This window comes from Patagioenas fasciata, chromosome 7 (assembly GCF_037038585.1).
Source record: "Patagioenas fasciata isolate bPatFas1 chromosome 7, bPatFas1.hap1, whole genome shotgun sequence".
In the NCBI taxonomy this organism is placed as follows: domain Eukaryota; kingdom Metazoa; phylum Chordata; class Aves; order Columbiformes; family Columbidae; genus Patagioenas; species Patagioenas fasciata.
This window is the reverse complement of record NC_092526.1, coordinates 13,715,283-13,728,349: the sequence shown is the minus strand read 5'-3', so window position 1 is coordinate 13,728,349 and position 13,067 is coordinate 13,715,283. Positions and strand designations below refer to the sequence as shown.

Here is a 13,067-nt window from a genome sequence, read left to right as displayed (position 1 = left end):
TCTTAGGATGATTTGTACATTATTAGCCCTAAAACGATGATATCCTGTAATCTGTTTCAGAGGTATATGTTTAACATTGGAGGGATTCTTTTGGGTGCTTGAGTGAGAAGGAGGAGTTTTTTCCTGGAGCCTGTAGTGGCGACACGGGGCTGCTTCCAAATTCCAGGGGCTGGAGAGGAGTTAAGGGGCACGAATCCGGCAGTGATAAGGGAGAAGCTGGTCTGAACTGTCAAGTAGGAGTTGTCTGTCTGTGTGAAAGGGTGAATTCTGTTGTGATGAATACTTGTTTGGTATCGTTGTTCTTGCTTTTGAGAGAGGACATTCAAAAGTGATGGTTTCTTCTTCTTAAACAAATATTGCAACCAAACGATGTGTGATTGTTGATTGAAACGGGTGACAATCAAAGTGCAGTTTTGTGCACAGGGTGTCTGGTTCACTGTCGTGCTCTGCAGCAGCAGTTCTTCCCCCGTTCGTTCGTTTACTGCTGGGATAGCTTTAGTTGCTCCTGAACTTTGAAGAGATGGGTGAGATTCCCAACTGTTTGCACAACACGAGCACCATAATATAACTTCTGTTTTTGTAAGTTTTTTTCTATTTTCATTGTAAATACAAACAGTAGGACGAAATAAAGAGGAGATGTTTAATGGAAACATCAGAAAGCAAAGGAGGTGAAACAAGCGATCCTAGCAGTGTACAGAATATATGCTGTGGTTCACTTAAAATGTGACTGCCAAGATTTCATTCATGTCTCTGCCCACGTTAATAAAACTGAAAGTAGTGATAGGTATGCGTAACCATAACATAGTGTCACTGTGGTGCACCCTCCTGCTCACAAGTGTTGGATGAAGTGCTGTACAAATAGCCTTTTGTGAACAATATCAACTTCCCTCTCTGTACTCTTCTATCCCACCTGCAAAAATCATAACATGTACTTTGTTAGAAAAATTTCAAATGTTCATTCCAAAAAGCAAATTTAATGAGTAAAATCGTCCCTCCTTCTCCCTTCACTTTTTCCAATGCTACGTGATAAAGCAGCAGACAATGTGGACCTGTTCTGTTATGAAGTCAGTTCTTCTACAGACATGAAATATTCTTTTTTTATTTTTTATCTCACAAAAAGCCAATGTGTATTGGTTACCTGAAGCAGTTTTTACAGAATGTGTCTGATCACCAGAAGATAGCTTGAAAAAGGACATTGCATGTGTTAAAGCTTTTTTTGTGTTACAGAAAGAATGGTAACATGCTTCTGTGTATCTCTGCCCATCTTTCTGCCCTGGCAGTGTACCCCTTGTTGATCTGCTAGACAGCACAGAGCTGCCAGAAACTTGTGTTGATGATGCCGCGGGCCGTCCAGTTGTTGGCTTGGCAACGGGAGATTCGGAAGAGGCTGTTAGTTGCCCTCATCCTGGCACAAAGGAAGCTGCTGCTGAAAAAGCAGACTCTGATCGTAAGCAAACTTACAGATTTTCCCTATAATCATGACATGTGAGGTCAAAGTTGACTGATTACATTGTTATGAGGTTGTTTCCTTACAAAACCCAGATGTATTTTAGAGAGCTCCCTTAGATTACATGCAGAATGGTAGTTTTACCCCCACCACTGCAGTATATGCATTAGTGCATTTAGGAATTCAGTGTAAGTTTTCCACCAAAATGTTAACAAATCATTTTCAAGGAGAGTCTATTTCACAATCAGTCTTCCATCTGTGAAATTTCTAATATTGCTGTCAGTGTATCTACTGAACTGTCCTTAACTGCTTTCAAGAGCTGCCTTTTTTTTTATTTTACTGTATTACAGTAATTTGCCACCAGTTTTTCAGGAACTGTATAAGATGTCATCATGACTTTGAGTCATGCAGTTTGGGACAACAAAGTAAGTCAGCTCTCCCCCTTTCAGCTAGAGGCAGTTTATTACCAAGGACAAAGGTACAAGGGAAAAGTCACAGGTTTTATGGGATCTAACTTCAGCCACAGAGTGAAGTGCAACCATCTGAGCGATTACCTCTTGCTGCTTCTCTCACTGTGAGGGTGGTTGGTACATGAAATTGCAGGAGTGTAGGGTGTTGGGATTCAGTACATACAACTGAGCAAGAGGCTTTCCCCCATCCCTGTGCCTTTTCTCACAACTTTAAAACCATATAATTCACGTTCAGGAAGAATGCAAGTTACAAGTCAAATAATTCCACCGTGACATTAGCAAGATGATATATTTTCTGTCTTTTTCAGCATTTGAAGACACATTCCTAAAGCTGAGACAGCAGCTGGAGACAGAGCGCAACAGTCCAGTGCCAGCTGAGCATCCCAACATAAACATAAACGTGCAGGTACTTGGGCTTCATCCCTCCTGGCAGAGTCACTGAGTGCTGTTCAGATCAGTCTGAAGAGTCTTCTGCTTGCCCTGGTCTGTTTGCAGGACTTTTTAAGAATATGAGCGAGTAAAAGGAATAGTAAAGGAAATACAAATGCTTTGTAATGTAGAAACCCGAGTGTGACGGGGCAGTGAGGTAAGGTTGAGGGGCAGAGGTCCATGTGCGTGTATGCAAACTGCAGCCTGGTGACATTTTCTGAAATCAATGTGAGTAAAAGGCATAAATGCTTGAGATGTTCCTCCGTGATCTTTATCTGTAGGTTACTAATGGTACAGTGTTGCTGTGTACACATACGCAGGCACATCGCAAGAGCCAGAGGCCACGGATGCATTTGCAAAGAGCAAGTTTTATTTTAGTTACCTCTCTACTGGGGGATCTCCGAAGCCACACCTGAGCTCCCAGGCAGAGGTGACACAAGCGGGGACGCAGGCGCTGGTCAGTTCAGCCCTGCTGGAAGATCACTGGGCCTGCTGAGCTCGCCCGTATTTCAAGGCTTCAGGCAGGCGCAGCCTCCCACTCTTTCTCACAACAAAGCAGGAATCTCAGCCATAGTTATAAGGTGCCTAGAGTTTCTCACAGGCCTATGTTGTCTAACACAGAGGTTCTGCTCATCAAGCACACAAGATCAGTAAAACAATTAGTGTGATGTATGTGCTTTTTCTACAGACAGGTGCAAGTCACTTGAGTGTATTTACATTTAACTAACCTCCTCGCCAAATCTTCCACTATATCCACATACAGTTGCATAGTTCTCCCTCTTTTTTGAGGGGTTGAGTTGCCTTCAGTAACTCTCACAGAATGTTGTTTTGACGTTTTAAGACAAATTTGCTTGTGATCCATCCCTCCTGTTAAGTCACCAGTTTTTACCGACTCTCTGAAGCAGGTGTTAGTGCTGCGTGTGTTTACACAAAGAGGTGTGAGATGGTTTGATTTACTGTTCTCAGAAACCCTTTTGAGCAAGTCAGGCTGCATTTCCATGGGCAGCTGAGCCAGAGTGTGGGCTTCAGTGCCCTGAGCGGGGCCAGGGCTCTCTTCTCTCTCACTCCTCCTTGCTCTCCCTTCCCTGGCTTCCCTCTCTCCTGTCACCTCCAGGAATCATTGCATGTTTTGCTGAATCATTGTAGTCTACAAAATGACAAACAAACAAAAAAAATTACTTTTTGTTTTGAACTTTTTTAAAAAAGTTGTTGAATAAGCTCACAGAGGGGGTCAAATAAATGCCAGAGCTGTAGTGAAATAAATAGTGTTGCTAGCAGGGGTGGAAAGGACAGGATCCTCCCATACAAAAGCAATGAACTTTCTGAGATTCACTGGTTATCAGACAACTGCACCCATGCAGGATATCCTTTTTTTAATGAGCTTCAAAAAATTTGGAATTTAGGTTTCCCTCAAAGTTTGCCTGTAGATAAATCATATGTTTATAAAGGAAAAAAAGACAGAAAAAGACAACTTACTCTGCTTCCCTTGTGTTAAGGATTTGGGTGCTTGATTGCATTTTGAAAAAGCTGCGAAACATCTGACAGTGTTCTCTCTGTACAGCCATCCTTTGTAGAGAGGCCTGAGGGTTTATCCAAATTCCAGTGAAGCAGCTGTGATTTTTCTTTCTCCTTCAATAGTAAAATGAACCAGATGCCAAGAGAGGTGTTCAGCAGTATGTGTTTGGGCTAAGCCCATTGCTGAGTGTGTGTTCCCCTGCTCTGTGTGAGGGAAGGCTGCTGCTTTGGTACCCTGGGTGCTGCAGGCTGTTCTGCTCCTGTCCCCTTTAAGGTCTGTTGTCAGGGATGCCTTGTGCGGTACCTCTCTGCTTGGTGAGTGCATTACCAAGATTACCAAGTCTCTAAGTAGATTACTCAGTAGCCTGTAGGTCCTGCTGTGCTGAAACACTGCCTCTGTATAAACCAAAGCAAATGAACACAGCTTATTTCAGAATATTTTTGCCTGTTGAGCTCTGCTTTAGTTCAGAAGAGAGGGAAAAAAACCAAAAACATTTAATTGGTTAAATGGAGAAAACGGAGCAAAAGTGTCTTAGTGATTTTTGAGTTGTGGCTGATACATAGTAAGTGAGATAAGATTTCTGTAATGAGCTAATCTAACAAGCAGATGCCAATGCAGTACAGTCAGCTATCCAGCTGCTGTCTTGTGAGGTGCTGCGCAACTTTGGGTATTAGACGTTACAGATACTGGGGTGATAGTAACTTGATTAGAGAGAAAGAACATCTACATAAGTGAGAAATATGTGATGTGTGGATCAACAGCGTGTCAGTGTGATTCTTTGAGTAAAACAGACTTCAGCTTTCAAGAAGGATGTGCAAACTGTATTTCAAAAATGTAAGAGTAGATCATCAGTGGTTTTCCTCAGATAGAAAAGATTGAATAAAGCTTTTCAGTCTACGATGTAGCTTACCAAGAAATTACTTGAGAGTGTTTGTTTAAAAAGCTGGACATAGATTAGAGACTGTATATTTTGAATTCTGTATGCCTCCAATTGCAAAGACATGTAGATTACAGTAGCATGAAATGAGTACCCCCAGTTGTGGTAAGAGATGAAGATTAGTGGTTTGGAAATGAGTCCTGAAAAGACTGACCGAAGAAAAAGACACTTTATTTCCTGCTTTTGAAGCACTTTGTTATAAAAAGTACCTATTGGCTCTCCTCCTGCATTTAGTTCTACTCTTAATCTACTTGTAAAAGAGGCATTTATGGCATCTGCTTCTGACTGAACTGAATGGAACTGCAATATATACACTAAAACTTTGCAGTGAGCTTGGATCCTGGAGCTTGCCGTTACAGTACTTGAGATGAACACAGAGTTCCAGTGATCTCTCTGAAACTGTGTGATAGCAAATTTCAGCATGTCTCATCTCCCTGAAGTTTTACCAGTGCATGAGATACCTACCTATGTAGAAGCAGTTACAGCACACAAAAGGTTTGGTAAAATGCATGGGGGAAAAACATTAGTTTCCTGCTTATGAAGGCAGATCTGCATCCTGAGCTTTGTAAGTGATGCTGTCAAATGCCAATGAACTGCTCACTTCAGCTTTGTTAATTAAATATTTTTAACTGTTTTCTGTCAGGGTCAGAGATTGCCAGCCAGCATCATCTTTACATAATTCTGTACTTCCAATCAATCGATCTTGATTGATTTATTTGCTAGGGAAATATTTATCTTGCCATCTCTGTTCTTTTCTCTAAAAGGAGAAATCTTTGTAGAACGAGAACCGGGAAGGGGGAATTCTTCACCACTGCTCCCTGCCAAAATTTGCTGGGATGGAAGAATGCGACTTTGTCCTTTCCCAGCTTTCACTAGTGCAGTGACCAGATCTGACAAAAGAGAACAAATAGCTCTTAAATACACCAGCGCTTGGCTTTCATCAGCTTCTGAAGCGAAATGAACGATAAAAAGTTCACCCTTTGCCATGTTCAAAGTCTGCTCCAGAGTCAGAAATGCAAGGATGTGAGGGTTTGCTTTTTCCGAATTCGTTGTCATCTGTGAACAAATAGAAGTTGCTCCAAAATTTGCCTGTGTTAGACTCCATCTCCCTGCACAAAGTGATTTCCAGTGGCACCAGGAACGCTGCTCAAAAGCACAAAGCTTTGGGATCGCACACCCCGCTGCTGCTGTTCATCTTTCCTTCCCGTCCTGCATTGCTGCCTAGCTCCATGTTTTCATTGAAGAATAAAGTACAAATACAGTTTGTCTAGTACATGGATGCAATAAACATTCATAATGAGCTAGAATACTGACAGATCCCAGCAGCTTTACAGTTTTATGTGAACAACTGAAGTGTCTTATAAGGTAGACATCTTGAGGCATTATCAGGTCCCAGATGCTTTCCTTTCTAGCTATATGCTTTTTCCATAAAATAAAAAGTAAAACACCACCTTTTTTTCAAGCACAAAATAGAAAGTATTGAGAAAAAATGTCTTTAATATTGATGGAAATATTTCCTTGGTGGTATAGAACTTACACTTGCTTGCGTTAAAATATTTCTTAATAGTACGAATCTTTTGAAAAGTTTGGAATATAATTGCCAATGGACTAGAGTGACCTAATCCAACTGGTTGTTCGAGTGAAGGAAGATGAAAGGAAGTTAAACCACAAAATGGTGCTTAAAGCATCAGTGTACTCACGTGCTCAGTTAAAATAACCAAATTTACTATATTACTAGTACTGGAATAATGCATTAGAAATTCTGTGCACGGACTGTTAATGTACAGCATCCTGTTCAGTGAGGTCCAGCGTGAGGATTTAGAGATTGTCACAGTTGGGTACTGTGATGATGATGATGATTTTTATTTCAGTTTTAACTCTAGACTTTTGGCAATTCCAGGAGCTTCTTGAAAATACAGCCACTTAAATGTTTAATACTTTATGGTTTTGTTAGTCTTCATGAATTATGTGAGTTTGCATCTCTTAGTATCCGCTAGCAGTAGTCATTAGTAACACCGATGGTTGTTCTTCATACCTTTTCATTTTGACAGTGACCCCTGAAGATTTTGCAAAATTTTGTATTCAGTGTTGGCTGGTGTCTGGATTTTAAAATGGGTTCTTTAGGTAGTCTTGTAAGTTCCTATGCAGATGCCTCAAAAGGTGATTCAGAGGGAGACAAGAAAATGTTTTTCGCCTCCCTGAAGACCTAATAACCTGAAAGTTTTCACTAATATTTCCAGTTAATAAATTCTGTGAATAAAGAAGAAGCTAAAGGAGAGCTGATGAGGGGACAGGTGTGTACCTTGTTTTAAAATTCTGTCCCCTGCTGTCTGTCCATGTGCCGGGCATCATTCCTCTGGCCGTGCCGCGGTCCCTGCACTCAGGGTGCGGTGGGGTTGTCCCTACTGCGGAAAGCGGAGCCTGCAGGGGCAGCCCGGGTGGCGGATGGCGAGAACAGCGGGGCTCTGTCTCCCTCTGCTGAACTGTACCCTGAGAAGAAAGGTCACGAGGTTTTGTTTCCACTCAGTTAATTAAATTCTGTCGCTAGTCAAATAGCAATTATTAGATTGAATGCTTAATTAACATTTTCCATCATTAAGAAATGCAGCTCACATAATGCAATATACTGTAGTGAAAGGTTTCTCATTTTTAATTGTCTTCGTTACATATCTGGTTACCTGTTTGCTCTGATAGAGTCAGCGATGGGGGAGGTAGCTAACAGCACATTAAACTGTTGTTCGAATTTATAAGTGCATTTTAAGATAAAAATCTTCTCAACTTTGCATTTGAGAGTAAATTATCAACTTATAGTTATGCTGTAGTGGTATAATATGCTGGCTGCTATATTGATCTATCAGTAAACCAGGCTGCAGATTTAGGGTCTGTTTCACTTGTTGCATGCTGGATTTTCAGCACAGCGCTTTGCATCTCCACTTGTAAGCATCGTGCTTTTTTTACTTTAAGTTTTGTTGTGACTTTACAACTGCATTCCAAAATAAAGGAAAAAATAGCTTTTTCATTTCGCTGTTAATCTTCTGACTTTCAGAGCCTTGTTGTTATTTAGAGATGTTAATAAACTTCAGCCCAGACTTTTCCATGTGGGAACTGCTTCTAATGAAGATTTTTTCCATGTCTAGGATGAAGTGGTAAAGTTGACAGATAAATGTCTTAAGAATGCAATTGAGAACCCAGTCACAGCAGCAACGTGGCTTCCAGCAGATATGAAAAGCAATATCCTGAAGGCCCAGGCAGAAGCAGGGCACAAGGTAAATGCTCAGCTGAGAGGGACTGTGACATTTCTCAAATGTCTTATTTCCCTTCAGTTGCCTGGTGTTGGAGAAGGTGCTTTGCAGGTACAGGTTCTCCAAGAGCCAAAGTCCGGAGTAGAATAAAAGAGCCTTTCAGCCCTTGTCCATTATAATAGTCTTACAGTACTGGAATAGTTGTCCTAGGAGGAATCTCCATCCTTGATGATACTCAGCACAGAACTGAACAAGGCCTGGTTTGAGTGATGACTGAGCCAGATCACTTCCAAGGGTTGCCTTCTAACCAAGAAATTATTCTGTGACTAAAGCTATGCTTCTAGAATGTTCTACTAAATTTTATAGCAAATAATGGTGTTGTATTTGGCTGTGTTTGTCAATTATTTCTGCACTGAAGTTTTCACATAGGATTGATTTTTCGAGTCTCTGGCCACTAGATGAACAACACACTTTCATGCTGGGGGAGGGAGGCACTCAGCTCTTCTATGAATCTCAGAATTGACACAAGATGGAAACAGGTGTCAGAAATTTATATCTTTGTTCATTTTTTCCTCTCAGGTCATAAGAGAAGACAGCCTGACAGGTGTCAAGAATTCCAGTATTCAGGATGCTGCTGCCAGGTACTGAACAGTTTTGGAAGAAACACGTGATCTTGTTACCCAAGTACAGCATGGAGAACCTACAGTTCAGTGTGGTCTTTCAGTGGCTCGCTGATAATTGCATTTTACCTTGTTATAGCGTAGCTTGACCTGGTGAGTGTGAAGTGTCTTTAAAATGAAAACCAGCAAGCAGTACAGTTGCTAAGTTTTGTTATATACAAGGTAATCCAGATACTCTTTATTCTCCCATACTTTAGTTTGATAGACATTGTTCTAACAGCAGCTTCAATCACTGTAGTTATTTCTGACCCACGAACAGCTTCATTGTGGGGAGAGGGTTGGGTCTGTTTAGAGGAGCTGTTTTCTAGTGGAGAAAAAAAATTATATACAAAAACCTGACACATTTGATTTCCTAAGAATTACTGAATCTCAAATGATTGCTAATACCAGTGGGATTTCAGGCATTGGAAAAGTTAATGGATTACAACATGTAATCTCTTGACCATTTGTGAATATGATCATGTATCAAACCTCAAAGAGCACATGGGGATATTGAATAAAGTGTACATCTAGCAATCTCCAAAATATGCTGTAACAACTGACTCACTAAGAGCTTTCCATGGAATGTTGTGCCTGTTTATTATTTTGTGTTATTTTTGTTGTTTTGTGCCAGGAACATTCTCCCATTAGGCAAAACACAGAGTAGTTCCCCAGCAACCAGTCCAGTATTTCAAGACCCGAGAGAGCTGCTGAAAGCAATCCCTGCCTCAAACACCTTTGTTCTGTAAGTGATTCAGGAAAAACGTGTTTCTGGGATAAGGGAACCGTGTGGAGATTATCATGAGCACATCTGAAAAGTTGAGGAACAGTTGCTGAGCAGTTAGGCTACTTCTAACTGAGCAGGTTTACCGATGCATCTTTAATTACTGTTGCAGGAGGTAATCAGCATAGGCTGGGCCTCAGGGTGAGGATCCTAGCAAGCAGCAAGCAAATCTCTCTCATCTTCTGAAACAGCTGAAATATCTGATGTCTTACTGCCGCTGGCTCTAAAGAGGAAGATAAGAGGATGGCAGGGAAGGCTTCAGGCGAATTAGAAACAAGGGCTGAAGATCCTTTGAGACAGAAGATATTGATACGGTCAGGTCTCTACATAGCTGTAGTTGAAACTAGGAAAGGGAGCAGTAATCTGCAGAGGTCGTTGGAAGGTGTTTACTTTGACAAACACACAAACATCTATCTGTCTTCTGTCTGCCTCACATGGAACTGGTGTCGAGTTTTTGGGTTGAGCTTTCAGGGAAGCAGCACTGTGTTTCAGGCAGTGTGCTGATGAGAATGTTTTCTCCTTTCAGGAATGCATTAAATGAGGACAAGGCTCCCTCTAACCATGAGGACCTGCTGATTCCAGCTAATCTGGCTCCAGCTGAGGAAGCTGCTGTTTCAAAGGTATCACCACCTGCCAGCCTGGAAGGTTTCTGTGTGTCACGTTCTGAGCTACTGGTGCCTCCAGGCAAGCAGAGCACACCTTGCTGCGTGCCTCCCATAACTCAGTGAATACCCATCATTGCTGAATGCCAGAGAGCGCTTTCTGGAACAGGCAGGGACACTGTGCAGATCTCTACAGAGGCCGTTTCTGGGTGTCCTTCCAGGTTCTTTGCCTGACAGTTATTTTTCAAAACTGATAGTTTTCCTCACACCAGTGGGGATATCCTACCATCCCAATGAGGAAAGAGGTGACAGGGGTGAAATTCTGACATAGGCAATACCTATTAAAATAACCCCAGAGGGAAAACTTTAAAGTGAAATGTTTATTGGTTGTATTCTGGTTGCCTTAAGGATCAGGTAATTTTTAACTGGACTTCATTAAATGCACATAGTAATTCAGGGTAAACTCTCCTTTGCCCCTCTCCAAAATAAAAGAGGAGTCTAACACTGGACTCTGCTGCAGCAGACTCAGGGGTTATTCTGGATCACTAAAGCACCATGACCTTTAGCTTTTGTCCCTCTAAACCAGTATTATGTAGTTGATCCCACTGAATAATTATCAGTCTCATCTTCTGAGTTCAAATACTCAGCTCTCAGACCTTGCTGACCACCTTGTCAGGTGGCGCAGTGCCCGATCTTCATACAGGGGAGTGGGACAGTTTCACAGCTCACGTCGCAGTGACTTTGTTTCCAGCACGCTGATGAGAATAAGTGAGATGAAAAGGCTGTTAAAAAAGGTCTCATGGGAAGGTTTGTGAAAACAGACCTGATAAACAGTGACGTTCATTAAGGATACTGCTCTGTAATTTGGGAAGCCACTAGAGTATTCAGGAGACCTATCTGGTTACTACTGGGAATTCAATTCAAAACTGATTTATTTCATAGAGCACTCCAGATGACCAGGACGTTTCCTTAACATCATTGACAGAGAATCTAATTGACTTTACAGAAGCCACACCTCGGGTAAATGTATTTCAAACCCAAACTTCTTCCTTCACACATGTACAGTGGTTTTTACACAAACTCTCCTCTGGCTTTAGTATTTGTCCACCAGGCTTGGATTTGCTGCAGTAGAGTGAAGTGGTAATTGACCTGGATCCCTGCAGAGATGCCCCCTCCATGAAGGGTGGCTGGCGTAGGGTAGTAGATCCTGCAGTTTTGTCATGGAAGTGAAGGAACCTGAAGAGTTGACTTGTATCTGTGCCGCAAGGGCCTGTGGTCTTATTTTAGTATACCTGCAAGTGTCAGCCTGTTTCTCAGGCTTTTGGGTGTATATAATATGGAAATTATATGTAAATGTGTATATACCCATACAGACATATATATATGTGTGTGTGTGTATGTATATACATATAAAATAAATACTTGAAAATAAACTTCTAATACAAATCAACCCTTGTATATAAATAAAAAAAATCTCATGTAATCTGTGCCAGCAAAAAAGGAGTTATGTTGCATGCACCAAAAAAAGGGGGGAGGAGTAGGACCTTTAACCTGTTCACAGAAGTGCACCCTTGGTTAGCTTCATCTACAAAGCAAAAAAAGATAATGGGTTCAGTTGCCTTTTGGAAGGGAGCACCGTGCTGAGCCTGCAACCAGTGCATGTCGGTGAGGGAGCAGGTGGGAGCTGCGGGCTGTGCGGGGCTATTTGCCTTTTGGTGTGAGGTCACATCATCTGCAGTGGTTCGGACACTGGCGATGGACAAATACCCAGGATCAGTTTGGGAGGCAGTGTTTTGGGAGACAATATTGTTTCGAGAATGTTCTCAGCTATTTCTAACCTTTTCTAATGAGTGTTTGTTTGCTTTTTGTAGGTGTCTTCCCAGCCCATGATAACACCGAGGTGGTTAGTGCCAGTGAGTGATTTAACTGTTCCTTAACAATGAAAGAAAAAGAAAAAGAGAAAGCTCTTGTCATGATTAAGAAACAGGAGCTCGAGTAAAATATAATAATTTGTAATAATTTGAAGGCCCAGAAAATAATGTACCAGACCAAAAATAAGGCAAATTAATTCAGCTGGAGTAAATGAAACAACATAAATATCCTGTTAATACTTAAACTACTTTTTTTTTTTTTTCTATTGTGCTACATTCTGACTAAATGCCATAAAGTTTAAGAACTTGCCCTTACGGAAACCCACCCTAGAACTTGATGAATCTTAGTTTTTACTGTTATAAGTCAATCGCATTGAAAAATTAGCTTGTCTTGCCCTGACAGGTTTTTATTTCAGTTTCCTTTTTCGTTCTCTGCAATTCAGACTGGACTGATTTCCAATGGACCTTTGGGAAATGACGTTGCCTTGGCCCTGAAGGCAGAGAGAGGCAGCACAGAGGCTCTGTTGGCGGCAGCGGGTTTGCCACCATCCCAGCAGACGGCTGATGTCCCTGCGAGGTAAGGACTCCTCAGCACTCACTTCAAAATGTCGGTGGGGTGGAAGGGCAGTATGTGCTCTTAACTGCTTCTACTTAAATTGCTAAGAGTTGTCATTTAGACACAGTGCCTTGTTGTGCTGGGCTTATAAACTATCGTTCTGTCTCACTTTTGTAGCATTTGAAATCTTATAAATAGAGCAGCTGATGTGTGTATATTTTTACATAACGCCTGAAGGGTAAGAAAACATTTTTTAATTCAAGTTAAGTAAAGGAACAAAGCATACAAATTTAGCTGGAGTTGAAGACAAACCTGTTGTTATTATAAGTGCTATAAAATCAATTAATGGATTTTAATTATCGTTTCACTTCAGGTTTTTTCTGTATATGGTAACATGTTTTAGTACTGGAGTAAAATTAGGGTACAGATGAATTTTCTGAGAAATTCTTTTACGGTGTTCTAGTGCTTGCAAGAGGATTGGCAGGGATGTTGGGGATGTCCCCCAGTTGTTTCCAAGCTGTAAGAAAGTCAGTGAACAGCATCTGTAGAAACCT

General features: G+C 41.4%; 1 protein-coding gene across 3 annotated transcripts in view; it reads left to right on the top strand.

Annotated features, from left to right (window-relative positions):
- Positions 1-13,067, top strand: part of EPB41L5 (erythrocyte membrane protein band 4.1 like 5) — a 60,499-nt gene that overhangs the window by 41,973 nt on the left and 5,459 nt on the right. For 2 of the 3 annotated variants that reach the window (XM_071810869.1, XM_065840438.2), the window contains 9 exons: positions 1,281-1,447; positions 2,226-2,323; positions 7,937-8,065; positions 8,621-8,682; positions 9,335-9,445; positions 10,011-10,104; positions 11,029-11,106; positions 11,958-11,999; positions 12,401-12,534. In XM_071810869.1, coding sequence (XP_071666970.1) covers positions 1,281-1,447; positions 2,226-2,323; positions 7,937-8,065; positions 8,621-8,682; positions 9,335-9,445; positions 10,011-10,104; positions 11,029-11,106; positions 11,958-11,999; positions 12,401-12,534 — 915 coding nt within the window. The remainder of the gene's footprint in view (positions 1-1,280; positions 1,448-2,225; positions 2,324-7,936; positions 8,066-8,620; positions 8,683-9,334; positions 9,446-10,010; positions 10,105-11,028; positions 11,107-11,957; positions 12,000-12,400; positions 12,535-13,067) is intronic. The other variant, XM_065840439.2, reaches the window with a different exon arrangement.